Raw genomic sequence first — 22,706 nt, 5'->3', positions numbered from 1 at the left:
ATCCAGAAGATTGACCAGACAGTTTTAGAAGCCTATTACCATCACCAGGCAAACAACCTGAGGGCGGAATTCACGGGCAAATAAATGTCCAACGAATCCCGAATCCTGGAACTACGAAACCGGGAGGTTGTGTGTGAGAACACGTCAATTAAAAAAAAAAAAACGAGAAATCGTGCCAAGAAACTCCAGAGGAAGAGAGACCGTCGGTACTTCACTCCCCTATTGTCAAAAGGGAGCCAGAGGAAAATACTCTCCAACATTCACCGCTGAGGACATAAAAAAGAATGTTTCACACTCCAATCAAACCTTACATTACGAAAATTGATACAGCAGACAACGATAATCATCGATCTGAATCATCTTCGTCGGAAGAAGAAGATATCCTCAACGCACTCCAAAGTTCTGAAGAAGAAACTGAGAGAGATCAACAACATACTCCACGGAAGATAAGTTCTATTCTACACCCACCAGATTTCACAATGAAGATGGAGAACGAAATGGTAACTACCCCTCAAAAACCCCACTTTATCAGCTTGGACCAGAGAGTAGCCTCACTTCCTGAATTAACTTGTAAGTCCATCAAATTATTTTTTACCGTCGCAGATTTAATTTACAATTTATATAAAATTAAGAATGATCCTAAATTAGATGAATATTTTACTTCACTCCTTTTGAGCAAAATAAGTGTTGAAATTTTTGAAAGGATCTGTAACTCTGATGCATTGCCAAATTATAAAAAATTTAAACAATATGTAATGAGTGAAGTGGACAAAAATATTATTGGTGTGGACGAAGCTAGAGAAAATCTTTATACTTGTCAAAAAGAGACAAAAGAGAGTTTTAAAGAATTTGGAAAAAGAATTCAGGAATGTCTTAATTTAGCAACAAAAGCGTATGAATCTGAGTTCGGGCAATATCTTGTCCCCGAAAATATTAAACAATCTCTGATTACTATAGCTATTGAATCATTCACCCGTGCGATACCAGATCCAGAAATAAGAGTATTAATTCGCGCCGAAAAACATGAAAATTTGGAAAACGTAATCATTTTAACTGAAAATCGTCTCAGAAGAGCGGGTTATGTGGTAAATGGATTCGAAATAAATAATATTCCCTATCAAAGATTTTTCACACATAATACAGAAAATATTGCAAATAATAAAATAAAAGAGTCCAATTCCCATTTTAAAATTCCAAACAATATTGATTACGATTGTAATTTTACTTCGAATATATTTGGGAATCCCAATCAATATAATTTTCATTCAAATGTTAGAAACAACCAGAACAATCAGAATTATTCAATCTTTTCTCCAAACCCTTCTTGCAATAATCAACCATATTTCCTATCAAACTCTAACAAAATGTCTCGAAAAAACACTCAGAGAAATTTCTTTCAACAACCATCTAATCTTAATGACAATAACTCTGCAATAAAAATAGGAGATGCCTATATGAAATATGAAAACCCGTGCGGGAAAACCTGGTTGTGGACAAAATCACCAGTAATTTTTGAAGACGATTATTTTCATTCATCATTAAATCAAATTAATAAAAATATTCCTTTAAATATGTGCCCTTGTCAGCTGGGAACATATTATTAATATTAAAGAGTAAAAGAACGACTCAAAAACTTTATTAAAAAAAAAACAATTAAAAAAAAAACATTCATAAATTTAATAAAAAAAATGTGGAAATGGCACTAGTTTTATCAATTTTTATTACACGGATGCATATAACGAATTAGCTGCAAATTTATTAAATTCTATGAATCTCATTTGTCCATCCGTATTAAAAGCAAATTCTCTAAATAAAAGTACAAGAACATTTCCACTTAAAAAAAAAGATTATTTAATACGTGTTAATGGTGTTAATGATCATTCAATTATTTTTATAGAAATGAGCATGTTTTACTAATTGGATATTAGTTATATTATGATAGTAAAACGGGACATTATAGTTTATTTCAACTAATAGCAATTGTATCCGTGTACGACCAACAATTTCTCTTAAAAAATGTAAATAAATCAATACTTAAATAAATAAAATAAAATTAAAAAAAAAAAAAATCCGTTAAATTAATTCAAACTCTTGAAACTCATAAAAGAATCTTATCAAATATTTTTAGGAAATGAGAAAAGCAAACACATAAAAGTGTATTCCTAAAATATCACAAAAATAAATATATTATATAAAAAAAAGAAGATTAATGGTGAATTGAAAATAATTCTTTCTAATATTCAGAAACATATCCTAATGAATTGAATACTTTTACAAATACATTTGATAAGAACCTTTTAGAGGAACAAAACTAACTAAGAAGCAATTACATTCAAATTTAATAAAAACAAATTAAAAAAATATTTTAAATCAATCGAAAATTTCAATTAAACGACAAACTCTTTCAAATTAATAAAATCTTATAAAATTTTAGTTACATGGGTAATTGATAAGCTGAAGGAAATTTAGTTTAATTTTGAAAATACTTCCTTTCTACAAAAACCGTTTGATAAACACACACACATTCTCAAACAAAGACAGAAAGAAGTCTCCATCACCTACAAAAAAAAAATTAATTTGAAAAACAATTTTGAAATTCGTAAACGGTAATTTCGACGCAAAGAAAATAATACTATGGATAAAACTCCTAATGATTTAATTAAAAATTCTGAACGAAGGAATCAGTTAAGGTATTCTAAAAGATAATTTATGAAATCTTATAACAAAACAAATTTTCTGAGAATGTCTTTCGCTAAGGACATAATTATATCAACTTTTTTTATACAATTCAATCTCTAAAATTTATTGTTCTTCCAAACTATTTGCGTATTTAAGTTTATTATAAACTAGTGCGCATACACTGCCATTTTAATTTGGAAGAGTGTGTATTACACACTGCGTAAGATGCGCAGAATAATCCATTAGCGACCAAACTACATATTCGTTTCTTATCATTTTCTTCCCTCTATTGCTTTAGCTGTGCCAGAAAATAAAATTATTTAGTTCAATCTAAAGTCAATATTGCTATTAAATGATTAACGTCAAAGGATTTAAAAAAATATATATTCAACAAAAAAAAATTTTAGTTTTATTCTTATCTTTATTCAAAAAGGATTCTGATATTATTATTCGCAGGGTTATCTAAAACCCAATAAATGGAAATACGCAAAATATTGAAAACGATTTTAAATTTAAAACGAATTATTATTTCAGAGAGATTTAATAACTGATCCATTTAAAACTCAATTTTTAAATAACTATCCAATTCAACAAATAGATCAAATACCAATGGTATATTTCGAGAAAATCTCCCACCACTTCAACTATCATATTGAAAATTCAAGGATATATTTAATGTACCTCGTTCATTAAAAGATTTTAGAAACAAGAACGACAAAAAATATTAAATTGGTAAAAAGAAAAGAAAATTGGAAAATTTACAATATAATTTTAATTGCTTCGTATTTTTGGTAACAGAATATTACCAACTTATAACATTTCACATACTTATTACACTTTAAAACTCAATTATTTTTCAAAAAATAACATATAAAGAAACTGAATTATCAAAAAATTGAAACTATGAGAAGAAATTTCCTAGCAAGTAATAGTAGAGGAATTTTCAAGAAGAAATTAAAAAAAAAAAAATGCAAAATTACGAAATGAATTGAGGCTATAAATCTAAAGAAAACTTGAGGAAATCTTGAAATTACTTGATAAGAATGTCAAAAGACTTTCCTGTCAAAATTCGAAGTCAAATATTCCTGCTGAGTACATTCTCCTGGACGATGCGAACTGATAACAGTCAGTTTCAGTCGGCATGATAATGTAAGAAACCGCCATTTGACGATTAAGTCAGTGTGAGAAATGGCGTGTTAAAAGGCCCCGCCATTTGACTTTTAGTCAGTGTGAAGTGACGGGATAATATAGGGCACCGCCATTTGACTTTTAGTCAGTGTGAAGTGACGGGATAATATAGGGCACCGCCATTTGACTTTTAGTCAGTGTGTGAGGTGGCGAGATAGTATAGTATCGTGTTGCCCGAGGGCTACCATGGAGGTCAAAGGACATTCAGGCCCTCATTTTATATATATGTAATAGATATTTATGAACATAAATATATGCATATATATGCCTTTAAAAAAAAACTAAGGAGGACAAAACGTGATATATGACACTTTAAGTCTCGTATTACGTTTTTCCAGAGTTTTCTGTGAGAATAAAAATATCCCTCAGATAACAGTATACAAAAAAAAAGTGGGAAATTGACAGATGATGACAGGAAACATTCATAATTTTTATAATGAAATTCTGAATTAGAAAATACGAATTCACAGGACGCTCAATGAATCAAGTAATAGGGCTTCTAGCTCTATAATGAAAGTGTCCGAATTCGGATATCGATTACGTCACCAAGAATTCTCTGGCGTTAAAGGTATTCGAATTAAGCGGTCTTCAGACTAGAGGTTTAGCACAATTCCCAAAGGTCTCAAGACCTAAATAACGAACAATTGTATTGGTGTTTGAAAACCTAATAGGTCACTTATCTTTATTAGTCCAATCCTCAGTTACATTTTTCCAAAAAGTCGTGAGTAATAAGAAATTAAACAGTTAAGCCATATACCTAAGCCTTAGGTCTGAAGCTCGCATTACATTCAGTGAACTCTACTGTACTTGATTCTATAGGGTATGGGATTGGCAACCCCATATAAGAAAAGAACATTATTGCTTATTTTCAAAATGCTTTTGCACTAAAGTCTGCACAGTAGAATCAGAAACAGATTACAACGATAATCGTTAGTTTGTTTTTTCTTTACCACGATTGTTCTTGTAGAGTTACTCGAATATGTATTTCAGTAAAATTCGTAATCTGAAAATTACACAGTTTTCGGTCAAAATGTGTACAAATTACACAGTTTTCAGTCAAATGTGTTCAAATTACGTAAATGTGTTTCAGTACACATGATTACATATTTAATGTAAAATTTGCAATGAAAGTCATGGTAAAAAGGGTAAAAAATTTTACTGTGTATAGTTCCTTTATGGAATATTGCGTTAGCATTATTATTATTATTATTTGTTTTTTATCATTAAGAATCCACTACATACTTAAAGAAGACATTACTAAAAGGTGAAATCACATTGCTCTAACTCAGATACAATACGCACAAGACAAATAAGAAAAGAAAATAATAACTACACTACGAAAACCTCGAAACTGAAAATGAATTACCATAGAAAAAAATAAAATAAATCAAATATATATTTTAAAATATTTTAAAAGACATAAATAAAAACAATAATAATATTATCTAGAAAAAAGTTTTACATAAAAAAAAAATCACAATAAAACGATGTATACTTTAATAGTATATATTTAAGAATGAGGATCATTCTTCCATAAGGGGGAAGGAGGTCCTCTGGGACCCTAACATATTGTAATGAAAACTTAATATATTTATTAATATCAGCATCATCAAAATCATTACGATAAAAACAATATTGATCTTTACAACCTTATTCAAAAAACTATTTGATTGAAATTATATCCAACAGAGATATATTTTAGATTTCATAATTGAGTTAGCAGTTAATCACACAGCGAGGCTCTTTAGAGTAGCCCTCTTAGTTTTGTCCAACAATCTCAACTCCAGCCTTATAGAATTTAATAATTCAATAGTAAATTCAAAAAAATTAAAACAGGTTAAATATAATCAGCCAAATTAGCTTAAGAATAAATTCATGTAAAACATATACCCAACCTCTAATGTTCACGCAGTCTATCAATATGTCTTGCAAAAGTTGATTAATTCTTGCATTTTCAAAAATAAATAATGTAACTTGAAATATATCTTAACATAAAAACAGAATTAAAAAAAAGGATATTCCAGAAAAAAAAAACAAATGATACTAAAAATTGTAAGCTAATCTTCTTTTCAAAAAACATTGTTAGTATTAAGAATATCACATTACCATTATGTAATCGACATTATTTCCTATCACCCCCATAAGCTTCCTTTTTCTCAGGGGAAAGGAATGTTGTGACGCATTTTGTGCATCACAACTCAGTTTTCAAATATTCATGATCGCGCTGGTTCTTTCGTGAAATATCAAGAAGAGACATGATAGATCATGTCTAGCGCCGCGAGAGTTTTCTATCCAATTATCCTTACGAAATTTATAGCCCAGAGACAAAGTAACATCTTAAGCCATTAGGCAGGTGTTCGTAAGATCACGATGGGCGAGATATGAGTGACCAAAAAGGGGATGCATTTGTTGGCTTAAGCAAACAAAGGCATCCTCTATTCCTGGAAAACTCGTAAAGTGGGTGATCTATGGTGACAAGCTTTTAAGATTACTTTCTCTTCGAGACGGTCGTAAAATAAGAGCTCGCGCCAAGAAAGCCATAAAATCCTGAAAAGAAATAGGGACAAAGATAACAAAGATCGAAAAGGTGTGTGGTCCTCGGTCATCTTAATTAAGCATCCCCTTTCTTAAGGATATAGAAAGTGTTGGAGAAAACTCTAGAGATAGCGAAAGTGGATAATTGGATATTTTGAAAGGCACTTAACGATCGTCTCCAGACGATCGTTATCTAAAGGTTCGTCCTGAATCACTAATTGGACACCTTCCCACGGGAAATAATGTCGAATAGAATTAGGGTGCGAGTGGAGGATTTTAGTATAAAAAGAGTAGCTAGATTCAAGAGGTTGGTTCAGTCACTGTGTAAACGTAGCCCATGCCATTGGGCAGTGTAACAATCTTCCTTAATAAAAGTGTAGCAACTCAAAAAAATAGTGTAATTGAGTAAACAACATCTACTGGATCCAGAGGCAACAAGGTGGCCTCAATTGGGGTCACCACACCGACACTGATTCAGGTGTTGAGAGTGCGTCCAATTATGAGGGAACAATGCAAGCGAAGCCCCAAAATTCGGTGGAAAATTATGCTGAATCGAGCGTCAGTGTTAATCACCTCGAAAATGGCGTCCCTTTCCGTGACAACGTTAATGTCATTGCAATTTTGGGTGGATTATTGCGCGCCTTGAGTGTCTCAAAGAGTGAAAATCAGCTAAAATGCTCATTCAAAGACATTGAGAATGCAGTGGAGCATTTTTCTGGAGATGATGGATACAAGATCCAGCAGTGGATTGAGGATTTTGAATTAGTGTGTGACGACTTCGAAGTGCCACCAAAATCCCGTTTGGTTTTTGCCCGGCGTCTTATTGATTCTGGCCCAGCAAAAATCCTCACTCGTACTCAACGCTTCAGAGAGTGGAGAGATTTGAAAATAGCCCTCATCAAAGAATTTGGACAGCATGAGACTGTGAGAGAGGTGCTGGAAAAACTCAAGCAGAGGATAAAGAAGCAAGATGAAACCTGTCAAGAGTACGTTTTGGCCATTCAAGCCATGGTTTCCGGATACCCTATTCCGGAAGAGGATATCATTTGCGCTATCATCGAGGGACTTCAGGATCAATCATCAAATATCTCGATGATTGCAGGCTGCAGGACTTTGGACGAATTGAAGTTGGCAATGCGTCGCTATGAGAGAAACATTTTGAAGAATCCTTCTTCGAGTGGGGACACATCCAAAGCCTCTTTGGCTTCCGATGTTGCTGCTAAGAGTGGAAATAAACCCCGTTGTTATAATTGCTCTGAGCCTGACCACATTTCCTGGAGATGTCCAAAGCCTAGACGTGAACGTGATCCGGATTGCTCACTGTACAGGAAGCCGAAGACTACAGCAGCAGTTGACGATGGGGAAAATGGGAATTTTCAAGAGGGTGACGAGACTAAGCCACTTCTTTCTCATCAGCCGGTAAGTGTGACGTTCAATCCTGGTTCTGGTTTGGGGATCACTATCAGTCTCTCTTCTCTGTTGGATACGGGCAGTCCAATTAGTTTAATTCAAAGGTCAAAAGTGCCAGAGATGCTTCTGCCTCAACGTGAGTGCACAATTTTACCTTATCGGGGACTAAGTGGGGTTAAAATTGAAAGCTTTGGAAAAATTATTTGCTCAGTGCAACTGCTAAAAGTTTGCAAATCCATTGAATTAATTATTGTCCCTGACAAAGTGTCCCCATTTGAGATTTTGTTGGGCAGAGATGCTTTGAAACTACTGGGAATCCAATTGACATTTATGAATAGTGAGTTTGTACCCAAGAAGCCTGAAAATTTCTCAAAAGAAAAGAATTTGACCATGTGTACTTTGTCCAATTATGAACCAGCGGATGGTGTTGGCTTTGAAACTGCAAAGAATTTGCTTGATGAATTGAAGAGTGAAGTTAAAATTTCAGATCTGAGTAAAGTTGAGGACCAAACTATTTTAAATGAGGGGAAGAGGGAAAGCAATTTCAGTGGGAGGCAAGAGAAAGATCAGTTATTCGAGAGCGAGAGAGAGAATAAACTGAGTGAAATAAAGGAAGTAGTTTCTCTTGGAGAGGTTCAGGAATTTGAGCATAATGAAGGGAGTGAAACTGTAGAAATTAGTGACGTAGAAGATGTATTTAGGGATGATGAAACCTTGCTGGCATTTATTATTGAATATTCTGAAGCAAATAGTTTCACAAAGCAAGACGATTTTATTGGAGCTTTGGTTGATGTGAGCATTTGTCCAGATTTGTCTGAAGAATGTCAAGATAAATTGAGAGTACTTGTCCAAGAGCATTATCATGACAAATTTTGTGAAGAGAGAAAATCTGATAATTTTGAAATGAAAATTCGATTGACAAGTGATGTCCCTTTTTATTTTCGCCCACGTAGACTGGCCTATTCTGATAGGGAAAAAGTTCGCGAAATTGTCAACGATCTGTGTGAGCAAGGAATAGTTAGGCCAAGTGATTCTCCTTATGCTTCACCAATCGTTCTTGTAGACAAGAAGAGTGGAGATACACGAATGTGTGTCGATTATCGCTCACTGAATAATCTCACGGTTAGGGATAACTATCCACTTCCGCTAATTGAAGATTGCCTAGAACATTTGAGAGGCAAGAGTGTTTTCAGTCTGATTGATTTGAAGAGCGGTTTCCATCACGTGAAGATGGCTGAAGATTCCATACAGTATACTGCATTCGTAACACCAGAGGGCCAATATGAGTACTTGCGAATGCCATTTGGGCTCAAGAATGCCCCCAGTGTATTTCAGAGATTTATTACAAGAGTTTTGCGGAAGTTCATTGAAGGAGGGCAAATAGTGGTGTATATGGATGACATTCTATTAGCGAGCGCTAATTTCGATGAGCATTTGAAAACGCTAGAGCAAGTACTCTCCTGTTTGGCAGAGAATGGGTTGATTATTCAAATGGGAAAGTGCAAATTGGGGTATTCCTCGATCGAATATTTGGGATACCAGGCATCTTCAGAGGGAATTCGTCCTAGCGAGGACCATCTGAGAGCTATCCAAAACTATCCAACGCCACAGAATGTGAAGGAAGTCCATTCTTTCGTGGGACTTTGTGCTTATTTCCGGAGATTTGTTCCAGGATTTTCAACTATTACTCGTCCCTTGCTGTCTCTTCTTAAAAAAGATGCGCGATTTGATTTTGATGATTCTTGTGCAGAGGCTTATGAGGGGTTAAAGAGACGTTTGATTTCTTCGCCAGTTTTGGCCATTTACGATCCAAAGAGAGAGACAGAACTACATACTGATGCGAGTTCGTTGGGATTTGGAGCTGTGTTGCTTCAGCGACAAAATGATCAGAAATTACATCCAGTAGCGTACTTCTCAAAAAGTACGTCTAAAGCAGAATCAAAGTACCATTCGTATGAGTTGGAAACTTTGGCAATAATTTATGCCTTGAGTCGTTTTCGAGTTTATTTAAAAGGGATACCTTTTGTGATTGTTACAGATTGTAGCTCACTTGCGATGACGTTGAATCACCGATCAGATAGCCCACGTATTCAACGATGGGCGCTTGAATTGGAAAACTTTGATTATAAAATAGTCCACCGAAGTGGGACAAGGATGCATCATGTTGATGCTTTGAGTAGATGTTATCCAATAGCGGCCGTTGACTGTGATGATATAGATTTTCAACTGAGTGCGACTCAGAGTAGGGATAAGATGATTAGAGATTTGAGGGTCAAGTTGGAGAAGGAAGATAATAAAATGTTTGCTTTGAAAGACGGTTTGGTTTATAGACGCGATCAAAGAGGGAAGTTATTCTTTTACGTACCGGGAGAAATGGAAGTGAATCTGATTCGACAAATTCATGAGAAAATCGGACATTTTGGCTCGCAAAAGACCTATGAGAAATTGCGCACTCACTATTGGTTTCCGGGGATGAAAGAGAAAATTGACAGTTATGTGAAAAATTGTGTGAAGTGCCTCTTTTACTCTACTCCCGCGCGAAGCAATATGCAGTCCTTGTATAATATTCCAAAACACCCAGTGCCTTTTCATACTCTGCATATCGATCATCTCGGGCCGTTGCCTTCGCTAGTATCAAAAAGGAAGCATATTTTGGTAGTGGTTGACGGATTTACGAAATTTACGCGAATTTATGCTGTCTCGTCAACAAGCACGAAGGAAGTGTGCTGCGCGTTGAAAAAATTCTTTGACTATTATAGTCGACCAGTGCGAATCATATCAGACCAAGGGAGTTGTTTCCGCTCGAATGAATTTAAGTCTTTCCTTGCCGAACGGAATATTGCCCATGTAGAAGTGGCAACAGCGTCCCCACAAGCAAACGGGCAGGTAGAGCGTGTTAATCGGGTTATTACTCCGATGTTAGGGAAACTTAGCGAACCTCTTCAACATGCAGACTGGGTGCGCCAGTTGAGCAAAGTCGAATTTTCTATTAACAACTCTTTTCATCGTTCAATTGGAACCACCCCAAGCAAGGTTCTTTTTGGTGTGGAACAGAGGGGAGAAGAGGTAGATCATTTGACTGAGCATTTGGATGCTAAAGAGTTAAATAATGAGCTACGAGATTTGAGTGCTCTGAGAGAATCCGCGTCAAAGAAAATAGAACAAGTCCAGAAGCAAAATCTGAGGCAGTTCGAGAAGATCCACAAGAATCCGTTGGTTTATAAAGAGGGCGATTTTGTTTTGCTACGAAATGTTGATACTACGGCAGGTACAAACAAGAAACTTATTCCTAAATTCAAGGGTCCCTACGTGGTGGACAAAGTTTTGCCTCATGACCGATATGTAGTAAGAGATGTTGAAAACTGTCAAGTTACACAAATTCCTTATAACGGAGTTATTGAATCAAAAAATTTGAGACTATGGAGATCCCCAGACTGTATACAGGGCAGGAGTTGGGCGGATTACGCCACTGATGAGAATGAAGTGTGAGTTTTGATAGTTATAGTATTTTTATATTAGATTAGATGTTCACTGGACTTTTTGAAGAAAAAAAAAAGAGAAAAAATGTTAGATGTTAAGTAGACGATAGGTGACATGACGAAACAAAATGACGTTGGGATCGGGTCGATCCCTAGTTAGGTCGGCCGAGTTGTGGTCAGACGGGACGGACGATACTTAGGATAATTGCCGCGAGATGGCTTATAACAGACGAAGACGGACGAACAACGAAGGACAGACAGACTTGAGTTGGACGCCAAAGAGAGTGGACGAAATAAAGAAAAACGTAAAAAGCTGTTCTGAGTGTTTTAATTCGAATTGAAATGGAGTCTACAAAATCTAATTTTTTCTCAATCGAATTTGGTAGGGAAAGAATGAAATAGTCATATGCAAACCATGTGAGAAAGAAAAGGTTTCGAATTTCGATTTCATGAAATTTTCCTGATCTAAAAGGTGTGCCGGAGCCATTAGATATGATTTAGTTAGAGAAAATCAAAACGGATTACTTAACAATATACGCCAGGGAACTTTAATAATGTCTTATATTCTTTTTTTTACAGTTAAAGGTTATATCTCTCTAAAATACGTATTTGCCTGCCATTTATATTAAAATTAGAATCATTTGAAAGTTCTTGAACTTTTGAAGTCTACATCTAGGTAAAGATTGTAAATATATTTTAAAACATCATGCGTGCACTTTACTGATCTATATCTATCCTCCCTATGGACGAGAACCATCATTAGATCCGTTTTCAAAGAAGTATAAATGTAAGACCTCTAAAATGGTTGGAAGATACTCTGAAAAAAAATTTTAATTCACGGTCGACTTGTGACGTTTTCTGAGAAACCGTAAGCCGCTATCTCTTATCGTTTAGCCATTATGTGACATAATGGATAGATGAAGAAATAAAATGGGATAATTTTTCTCTATTATGATATCTAGGCCAAACGGTTAGAGATAGGGACATCGTGTTTTCAAAGAACCCCCAATAAAATAAGTCAATCCACAGTTAATCAGCATAACCTCAATTTCGCCGCCACTTTTCCTAAAAGCCAACGTAAAGTAATTGAAAAACAGTACACAATTTTTGAATCAATTTATTTTTCCTATCTTTTCATCTTCTTTAATTTAATCAATCTTTTTTCAAACTCCTTATAATTTTCTTCCGGATAATATTTGTTATGTTCCCGTCAACATTCGGTAGAACTGTCCTCGTCCTGGCTGCATGCTCAATCTCCTGAACAATCCTCAATTCCCTCATGCTGGACACGAAATTAGTCACTGTGCAATTGTCTACTCCTCCTAACCTCCCTGTCCGACCACATCTGTGAATGTAGTCAGCCATGTGCAGAGGGAAGTCGAAGTTGATCACCTGGGAGACATGCCTTGTGTCCAATCCACGGCTTCCAATGTCCGTTGTGGACAACACTTTGACTTCTCCTCTTCGGAATCGACCAAACTGATCCGCTCTGATTGGCATTGGCATGTCAGCATTGAGATTGATACACTCAACGCCTGATTCCTTCAGGAAGATCGAAATGTAGTCAGCTGTAGAGGTTTTATTTCCAAAAACCAGAATTGACTGATCTTGCTTCAGACCGGATTTGATGATGCTCAGAAGATTTGGGGGTCGATTGATTTTGCTCATTCTGAGAAATTTCTGAAGGACATTCGGAACCAATTTATGAAGATTGGGGGTCCGGATGTCCTTAACTGCAGAAACATCGATTATTTTCAGCAGCATATCCTCACGGTTGAGAGGAATTGTGGCAGAGGCCATGATCAGTTGAGCTCCTGAATCACTCGTCTGATTCTTGTGAAACTGAAAGGGAAAATTTTACGGCTATACCCAAGATACATTGATCTTGAAGAAGTTAGATTTTTTAGGTTAGTTAGGAATTCAAGAATTTCAAGGCAGTATAGTCTCTCAGAAGTCTACCAACAAAAAAAGATCTGCCTATATCATTTAAGGGCCCGCTACAAGAAAATTAATTTAATTGATTTTAGGTTAAGAACATTTCAGAAAAACATAACCTCACTTTAAGGGATTATTGCTGCTGATTCTTGAAAATGTTCAAAGTGATTTTTTGGTAGAGTTCCTCAAATTTGAACAACATTCAAACTAATTTAATTAATTCAGACTTCACGCAAAAATTTCTTCACATAACCTCAAATTTTACGTTTTGAACTCAACCGTCGTTCAAATTTGAGGAACTCGACTGTACTTCGTCTCTAGTACATACAGTGCCCGCTCTCTAATCCGGATCGGCGTAATCCGGACGTGTTATCGACGGTTACATTTAAAATAATTTTGAGGTTATGTATGCATGTGTGTTCAGCAATGAAAATGAATTATCCTATGATGTTGTTGTTTAATAAATGAAGCATAATAGCATTGAATTCTCTAATTATGTCTTTTTAAGCACCTTTAAAACTGTTATTCTAATTCTACAAAAAAAAAAAACCTTGCATTATATTTTCGAGACTTTGAACAAATTCAAAAAATCCATCCGAATTACTAAGCGGACATCTGTCATATTGTCTCCCAATCATCCGGATTAGAAAGCGGGCACTGTATCCAAATAAATTCTCTTATTCAGCTGTGAAATTAGGCAGCAATTTGAGGTTATGTTATGCCGAACATAACCTCCATAAAGTAATTTAAATTTTAAATAAACTAAAACTAAACACTTTTAAAATTATGAGAAGTGAAGCAAATATTTTCTTAAATTTGTTTATTAGATATACAAAAGCGCTTTTCAAATGTACAATTTAGGTTATTTAATCATTTTACCAAAGTTTTGTTATTTCGAAAAGTTTCATAATTTAATTGAATCAAATTCTAACTTCAGGGACTTTATAGATCCTCTCTATTTGATTCTATGCTACAATTTTTTGTTTTTAATATTTAAAGTTTCAAACTAAACTTCTCCGCTTCTCCGTTTTTTGAGGTTATGGAAATACATAACCTTAAATTCCAGAAGAAAATCCATTTACCAAATAAGAACATCAGACAGAACAAATCATTTATAGTAATTTTCTAAAGAAAAACTTTATCTGTCAGAAATAAATTTAAACAAAAAATTAAAGTAATATGACATAAAATAAACAAAAAATAGATTTTTCGTTCTAAATTGAAGAAAAACATCCAACTATGCTATTTATAAATTCTGCTAAGATTTTTGGAAGGTAGAAAAATGGATAACCAATTTTTCTTTTAACCTTTATTAGAAGAACTTATTTAAACAATTTTCTTAATTCTTATTCTACAGTAGACTCTCTCTCAATCGGGAATATGGGGCGAAATGCCATCCGGTTTATCGATTGATTTAGGCATCAAAGCCTTTGCAAATTCCACACAAAGCGCTCAATTATAAAGAATCACGATAAAATAGGAAGAACTACAGCGAATTTGAGCAAATTACCTTCATAATTAAACGTGAAAATTGTCAACAAAATTTTTCGCCCGATTGAAAAAGAGCCGATTGAGCGAGAGTCTACTGTATTAAAGTTTGAGGTTAGAATATTAATAATTTCCATATTATTTTATTGAAATTTTCAAATTGCTGAACCAATCCAAAAATTTGAAAGCTGAATGAGAAAAATGCAAGTTTTAACCTGTAAATGTAAATAAATTTTCTGATTTTTGAGGTTAGGTCCATTATAACCTCACATTGTAAAAAAATCCTCTCTCTTTCTAGGCAATTTTACGTCAATTAAATATTCATAAGTATTTCTATAAGATCTATATGAGTGAGAGCATATATGGTTATCTATGCTCCTTGAGAGTCTGAGAAATTCCTGGACTTACCGGAAATCTCTGGAGGAAGTAGGAGAGTCTGTCAGAGAAACTGTCATCTAGCAGGGTGTCTGCTTCATCCAGCACAACTTGCCTCACAGATCCCATCCGGTAGATCTGATTAGCCGTGAGTTTATTGATGACTCCGAGGGTTCCCACCAAGATGTCCACATCCTCGAAGGAAGGATTCATCATTTTGTGTTTTGTGTTTCCTCCTAGGAGGGTTTTCACTTTGAGATCGTGAGGCTCACAAAGCTTCTCAGCCACTTCCCCAATCTGCGATGCAAGCTCCCTGCTTGGGCTGATGATGAGAGCCAGAGGAGTGTTGAAGCTTCTGGCTTTTGGCGGATTCTGACTCCTCCTCAACAGTTGTTCCACAATCGGCAGCAAATAAGCCATAGTCTTCCCACAACCTGTCTCTGCGGCAACTGTGGTGTGGAATCCCTTGAGAATTTCCGGAATAGCGATTTCCTGGATCAAACTGGGCCGGGAAATGCTGAAAAGCTCCTCAGCTGTTTTTAAAACTTCCCCGCGGATGCCCAAATTTCCGAAGCTCACATTGGAAGGGCTCAGCCTCCAGTTGTCGTTGAAGTAAAAAGGATGGATGTGGAAGAAGTCCCCTTTGGATTTGTAGTGATGCCATCCGGATGAAGCAAGCGGAACAGCCCCAAATTTTGCATTTTCGTCAGGCAATTCTTCCCCATAAAACAAATCAAACTCCTTCCTTTTGCAGGTTACTATGGGGATTCTTTTTGCCTTTTCCGGATTGACAGCCGCTGATATTGCACTGAATCTCCTGGATACTGTTAAGTAACACTTTATATTTCGTCTTAACATATTTCAGGTATTTTTTATCAATTTAATCACTTCTTTTGTACAAAACACTTTCCGGCAGAAAAATCAAAAGAAACTCACATGGTAAAATTTAGCAGAAACTGATAAAATATTTAGCATCCCGGTGGACAATCCACTCATTTCCTTCAAATGTTACACACACACTACATGTGATATTTTTGAATAAAATACTCTTAATTTATTTGTAAGACATCTCTTAAGAGAAAGACATCAGAAATAATTTTTAATAAAAATATATTTTTATTAAAAAATATGAAATGAGCCTAAAATGCCGTGTATCTTAATTCAGTCTCCACGCTTTTTGTAATTCGCTCTTTGTAATTCAGACTCCACGCAAAACATCCTTCACATAACCTCAAATTTTACGCTTTGAATTCTACCGTCGTTTATATTTGAGGAGTGCAAATTTGAGTAACTCGACTGGTATATCCGATCTTTAAGGTTGATTGACATTCACTCTATTTTTTTCTCCTAATTGTATCGAATTGGATTGGATTCGATTCACATAAATTGCCGCATTTGTCACAAAAAAATCGGAGAGCACGAAAGAGGAACTCAGAGTAGCATTTAACATTTAAGTTAATCTCTTTTGAGGTTTATCGGTGGCAAAGTATCTTTTTTTTTGTTTTTCAAAAAAATAAGAATTGAAATGATTACAAAGTAATTAAAAGATTTTACTTCAAATATTAAATAGGTTATAGATCTTATAAATATAGATAATACCAAGGATGAAACTTAAAACTCTTGCAACCAGATTGTTGCGAACAGCGAAAATTATTTGATTTAAATGAACCAGAAGGAATTTGTTATACTAATTAGCATTAATTATTCCACGTACTAATTATCTCTAGATATAAATAAAAATTCCAACTAGATGTTTTGAGCAATATTCCCAACCTCACTAATAATTCGCCCTGCCAAAAATCTAATTCAAATAAAAATAAGAAATAATAAAAAAAACTAGAAATTAGAATTCTAGCTAATTGTAAATTTGTATAAATCTTGGCATATACGATCTGGTTTCAGAGTTTCCGCCATTTACGTGATGAGGTCGGTCATAATAAGACTTTATGGGTGTTTTTCGAGAGAAAAATTTAAGGAATGGTTTTCTTAATACTCATTTTACTAATTTGAAGTTGAGAAATCTTTAATTCGTCAGAATATAATATTTTTTCTTAAAAAATGTAAATGAAACATATATTTTTTGAAAATACTATTTTAATTATTTTTCTCAACGCAATCTCAGGCTTTTTCTTCCTCAGCTTGGTAATTCTGCTATCGGTGCAAGTTGTGAGTATATTTCTGCATCTTCTGATCGCATTTTCTAATACAGAATAACCCAAAGACATCGTTGGGGACGAAAAAGACTATACATTTCGGCACTGCATAATTATATCCTATTCCTGATACAATCTTCTGACTTCCAAAGAAATTTTTGTCCAATCCCTAACAGATTATTCTTCAAAACGAATCATCTTTGCAGGAGCATCCTCTTCACCTGTGTTATGCAAAGTTCTTATCAAATCTTTCCTGTGACCTCAGATTCTCCTGTTTTGTTCAGCATACTCGTCTTTATGACAGAATTTCTGATGAAGGGAGTGCAAGTTTTACTTGGAAGTCACTCTCTGCAAAGACAACAAATGCTTCCTGCTAATATTAACTTTCCACTGATCTCTGATGATCTCTCATTCTGTAAAGAAATGAACATTAGGGAAAAACCTAAACTTAACTTTTCATTGTGATTTATAGATCTCAAATGATCTCAAAGAAGTACTACTCACCAGTAAATGAATCTTAAACATTTTCTTTTGGTTACCGTTTTCTCAGAATGAACTTTTCCACTAATTTTCCACTTTTCTACTGTTTTTCCTTCCCGCCTTCTGCTTTCCAAAGAGAAAAATTAGCGCGAAAACTAAATAACACTCAGAGCTAGCATGATAGTCTCGTTCAAATAAACTCACCACATAGACCTTAATATTGCATGCCAAAATCTTATAATTCAAAATGTGACATCTTATCTTATAAAGATACGAAAATAAAGTTGCATCGCTCTGTTAATTTGTATTCTTTGAGATTTTTTGCCTCGGATTTTAAATTAAAGTGTAAAAACTTTTTGAGAAGCGTTAAATAATACCTACTGGGTACCGGTACTACCGTAGTTAAAGTAATTAATACAGTAGACTCTCGCTTATCCGTGGAACGGGACCGAAATGTCACACGGATTTTGAGAGTGATACACATCAAATTGTTTGAAATCTAACGATTTTTTTGTTTACATTGCAAATCTATGGAGTGAATTCTGATCTGACTGAATCGACATTCTCTCTAAACATGCGTACTGTCCAAAAAAGTTACAATGAGAAAGAATTAACAGTAGATAGAGCACATTTGCTTTAACAAAAAAACCCAAAACGGGTAAAATATGTCAACAAAATTTTTAAAATTCAACTGTCTCACGGATTTTTTTATGTCACCCGGAAAAAGAGTCCACGGATAAGCGAGAGTCTACTGTACTGTAATATTTGTTATGTAGAGGTTGTCCACTGGGCACTGTAAACAAATTTAGCATAATTTCCGAGAAATTCAGCAATTTGTAAAGCGCGATGGACGACTCAAACTCCGGGAACTCTGATGAGTCTGCTAGGGGTGCTGCTGCCCTGGAAAGCACTGTTAAAAAGAAGACAATCCTAGTGGAGTATCCTGGACTGGTGAACAATGTGGACAAGTGCCTGAGGACGCTGGGAGGCATCGGGAAATTATCTGAGGTTAGATTTCTCTGTTTTCATGAAGATTTTCCGGAAGTTTAGCATTTTCTTGATCTTCCAGACATTCGGGAATGAGAAGAAGCGCCTGGAACTCAAATTCACTCCTGAAAATCTCTACAGCAAGCCTGTGTTTGCTGATGAGCACGGCACAATGGGACTTCTGCTGAAGATCAAACTCCCACGGAGGCCGCTTGTGAACACGGTGGAAGTCCCTTCGGATAGAGTAGAGATTGTGGCTAAGATAGAGTCCTGCTACAGATTCTCCGGGCTCTGTGACTTCCAATTGCTGCCGATCGTTAAGCGGGAAAGTGGCAGAGTGGAGATGATCTACAAGGAATTGATTCCAACGTACAAAGATGGATATTCCTGGCTCACGGAGAATCCCAATGTTCCCTACTTCCTGCCTCCGTTGCTGTTCTCTCGCATGGACACTGTGCAGCATAAAATCTTCCGGCCGACTTATATCACGGAGAAGGGAACTGTCACTCCCAAATTCCAGCAGAGGAAAAAACGCAGCCGGTACAATATCTTTGCCTCATTCAATTTGCATGATCCCTTCCCGGACAAAATGAATCCCGCAGCTGCAGAGATGCTCAAAATCAAGTTCATCTCCACGGAGGAGTTCAATGTGGTTAAAGGGCTTTTTGAGGAACGAGCCATTTGGTCCAGGATGGCCCTTTGCTACGTCTCAAATGTCTCTATGAGCCGGCTCCGCGTCATTCTGCCCACACTGGGCTTCTTCTTCAATTCCGGGCCCTGGAGGGGACTCTGGTGCAAGTTTGGCTATGATCCCCGGAAGCACTTTGACAGCCGACACTACCAAGTCCTAGACTATCGGCTGAGGAATCAAGTTGGAGCCAGGTACTATGTCTCCCGGAAGAGTTCCCACGTCATTGGGGCCGTCAACAAAGCCAGTGTCAACAAAAAGACACTCAGGCCGAAGACCGAAGAGGAAAAGGATGCAGAAACACAAATCTACTCTCCCTACTTCGAAGAAGGAAAAATGCCAGGAGCTCGTCAAGTTAACTACCAATACTGCGATATCCGTGTGGCCAAGATCCAGGAGATGCTGGAAAAACTTCCTGGACCCCTCCATGGGACAACGTGCACAGAAAGAACTGGTTGGTTGCCGCCGGGATTCGAGATGCAGTGCCGTGAAATTATGAATGAACTCCTCAGGGAACATTTTCAGGCGGAGATTCTCAAACGGGAGGAGATGTCCGGGGATGAGGAAATGTCCAGTGCGGAGGAAGAGGAGGATTCAACGCTGGACGAAACCTTCGAAGAGATGGACATTGACGAGGAAGATAATAAATAAATTGAATAAATCCCATTGAGAAATTTGGTGTTTTCAATAGCCGTTAAATTTGATTTTGCGACTGCAGCGCCCCTACTTTTGGTCCTATGAACTTCAAATGTTCTAGAAAGTTGATGCATTTTGGTCATATTATGCCAAAACAGACTTAGGACCTTGACAGACCTGAGAATTAGCCGAGAGACGGCTTAGTGTAATTATACTCGACATAATGGTTAAACTTCATTTCCATCATTTTCCACTAAGTCGTCTCTCGGCTTAAGTCGTAGGGTGTCTAGAGGGCATAAGACATTCAATGAGTTCGATTTTCTTATTTGTATGAGGTTAATGCGGATAGTTTCAGGTTAAAAACTTCAGGGGATTTTTTTCTCGAGCTGAGGTGAAAATGCCGAACTCATTAAGTTTTCTTATAGCAAATCTATAAATTTTACATACGCATACCGGGGCAAAATTAAATGCAAATGATTTTTTTCTTTGCCTAATTTATGAAAAAAAAACATATTTAAATTAAATTACAATGAAAAATATTTAAATGAAGAAAGGCAGAGTCAATTACTCTGAAATTAATACAGTAGAGTCTCGCTATAGGTATAGGCCATCGCTCTATAGTCCACAATTTATCGACCGTTGATTTCAAAACACTGATTTTAAGTTAGGTTATGTTTTTTAGTATGCGACATGCATAATTATTTTAATATTTTTGGCAAACTTTATTAAGTAGTTGTGATAATTGTGATGTGATCCACAATGGAGAGAGCAAGGACAAGTACCACAATCGCAAAGAAAGTAGTGGAAGTCGTCGAGCAATTTCAATACTAAAAGTCGTTGATAATTTTAAAAAATTACATGGACTATAGTGCGACCCAAGTGTCAAATTTGAAACCAAATATGGACTATAGCGAGACTCTACTGTATAAATTTTGCACAATATTCTTTATAAAGCAGAGGTGAGCAAGAACCGTTTGAAACTGAACAAACGTCAGATGAAAATTGTACGTCAGTGGTCAGTCAAAACGCTAACCGGACAATCTTATTTCGACATTTATTCGCTTTTAAACGGTTCTTTTGCTCAAACCTGTTATAAGGAAAACTACAACATCCCACAGTCAATTATGCCCCGGTCTCCCCTATTAACCGACTCTTAAGATTGTGTGCGACTAGTGCATTTAATCATATTTTAATCATATTAAAAAGCAATAATACAATAAACAAAATAATTTTTAACCTCAATAATATACAGAGGTGTATTAAATATTTGTCTTGCTTCGTGTGCTGTCATTAGGTGTCATATTTTTTGAGGTTATGTCTTTTTTAAACCCAAATTCTTTCTAATAAATATTAAATTAAATCCAATAGTTAGAAAAATCTGGTAACTTTTTATTTAGCATTAAAGAAAGAAGTAAACCAGAGGTGTGCAAGAAACCGTTGAAACCGAATTAACGTCAAAATAAGTTTGTTATAGTAGCGTTTTTACCATTGACGTACATGTTTCTTTTGACGTTAATTCGGTTTCAACGGTTTCTTGCACACCTCTGAAGTAAACAATTCAGGCACATTTTTTTTTAATAAAAATGATCTCATGATCCATTCATTTTGAGTTTAAAAATTTAACCTAAAAATCTTTTACTTTATTAATTTACTATTTTAAAGTATAAATGACATTTTGACCAATTTCTTTTTCTTTATACTTATTGCGAAAAATCTTTTGAAAACACGGGATTATATCAGTCAAAATTCGAAAATTAACTACGCGAAGACCTCTCCGATATTCCGGATTTTATCGATATTCAGTTGACAGCTGTCAAACACACACGAGAAAGTTAAAATAAAACTCCCTTCACGCATGGATCTTTATCTGTAATTTTCGGTCCCAGTCAGTCGAATATCGTAGAGCTGTTTATATTTAGTAAAATCGGTAAAATCGTTTTTCATCTATTCACTTCACATTAACTCTTTCGTTTCCTTTTTTAGGACACTGGGTACCCATAGAAAAAAGATTATTTTTGGAATATTTAGAATCGATAAAAATCCCATTCTTGTGGATGATTACAAACTACAAAAATGGCTAAATCTAGGATATTTCTTACAGGATCTCAATTAACTTCTGAGCTAAGATATTCTTGGTCAAAAATCGTGAATTTTCGATTTTCTGCTTCCTTGCAGATATTGTGACTTTTTTGATATTTCTAGACCAGAATAAGGAAAAATCTCTCGGGGCCAATAAGTATGATAATTACCAATTACAAATTGCACAAATTTAAAAAATAAATCGTTTTTAAATTTTCAAAAAACTTGTTCAAACTTTTTGGGTACGCTCGGTACGCTCGTCCCAAAAATCTAGACGTTAAATGTAACGGTTCCCGCCAATTCCCGCGCCATTTGCCTTTTGACATCAACCTTGTAACAAAAATCCAGGCGGGAGCGACATTTTTGACAATATGGCCGACTTCCTGATTTGGTGAATTCTAATTGTCCAGGAAGTGTCTTTTAGGCTCTTGAGAGAGCTTAATGTGTCTATAATGCTGAATATGTTGTGGTCCGGAAATAGCTAAACCAAATTTGAAATTTTGGCACCGCGATATGGACTCTTGAGGCGAACTGGGCTAATTACGGCTAAAATGGGACAAATTACGGCGAAAGTTAGAACAGTTCCGGCGAAAA

General features: G+C 35.5%; 2 protein-coding genes across 2 annotated transcripts; one reads left to right on the top strand and one right to left on the bottom strand.

Annotated features, from left to right (window-relative positions):
- Positions 1–12,391: 12,391 nt before the first annotated feature.
- Positions 12,392–16,110, bottom strand: LOC129806117 (probable ATP-dependent RNA helicase DDX28). The gene is made up of 2 exons (XM_055854476.1): positions 15,123–16,110; positions 12,392–13,133 (listed from the first exon to the last, which is right to left on the bottom strand). Exons 1-2 carry the CDS (start codon positions 15,945–15,947, stop codon positions 12,444–12,446), a joined length of 1,515 nt encoding a protein of 504 aa, XP_055710451.1. The 5' UTR covers positions 15,948–16,110; the 3' UTR covers positions 12,392–12,443.
- Positions 16,111–18,506: 2,396 nt separating this feature from the next.
- LOC129806116 (general transcription factor 3C polypeptide 5) lies at positions 18,507–20,071 on the top strand. The gene is made up of 2 exons (XM_055854475.1): positions 18,507–18,730; positions 18,792–20,071. Exons 1-2 carry the CDS (start codon positions 18,569–18,571, stop codon positions 20,046–20,048), a joined length of 1,419 nt encoding a protein of 472 aa, XP_055710450.1. The 5' UTR covers positions 18,507–18,568; the 3' UTR covers positions 20,049–20,071.
- Positions 20,072–22,706: the final 2,635 nt, after the last annotated feature.

The sequence above is a fragment of the Phlebotomus papatasi genome, chromosome 3 (assembly GCF_024763615.1).
Source record: "Phlebotomus papatasi isolate M1 chromosome 3, Ppap_2.1, whole genome shotgun sequence".
NCBI lineage: Eukaryota > Metazoa > Arthropoda > Insecta > Diptera > Psychodidae > Phlebotomus > Phlebotomus papatasi.
Note: the sequence above shows the minus strand (reverse complement) of the source record. Positions and strands in the feature narration are given on the sequence as shown.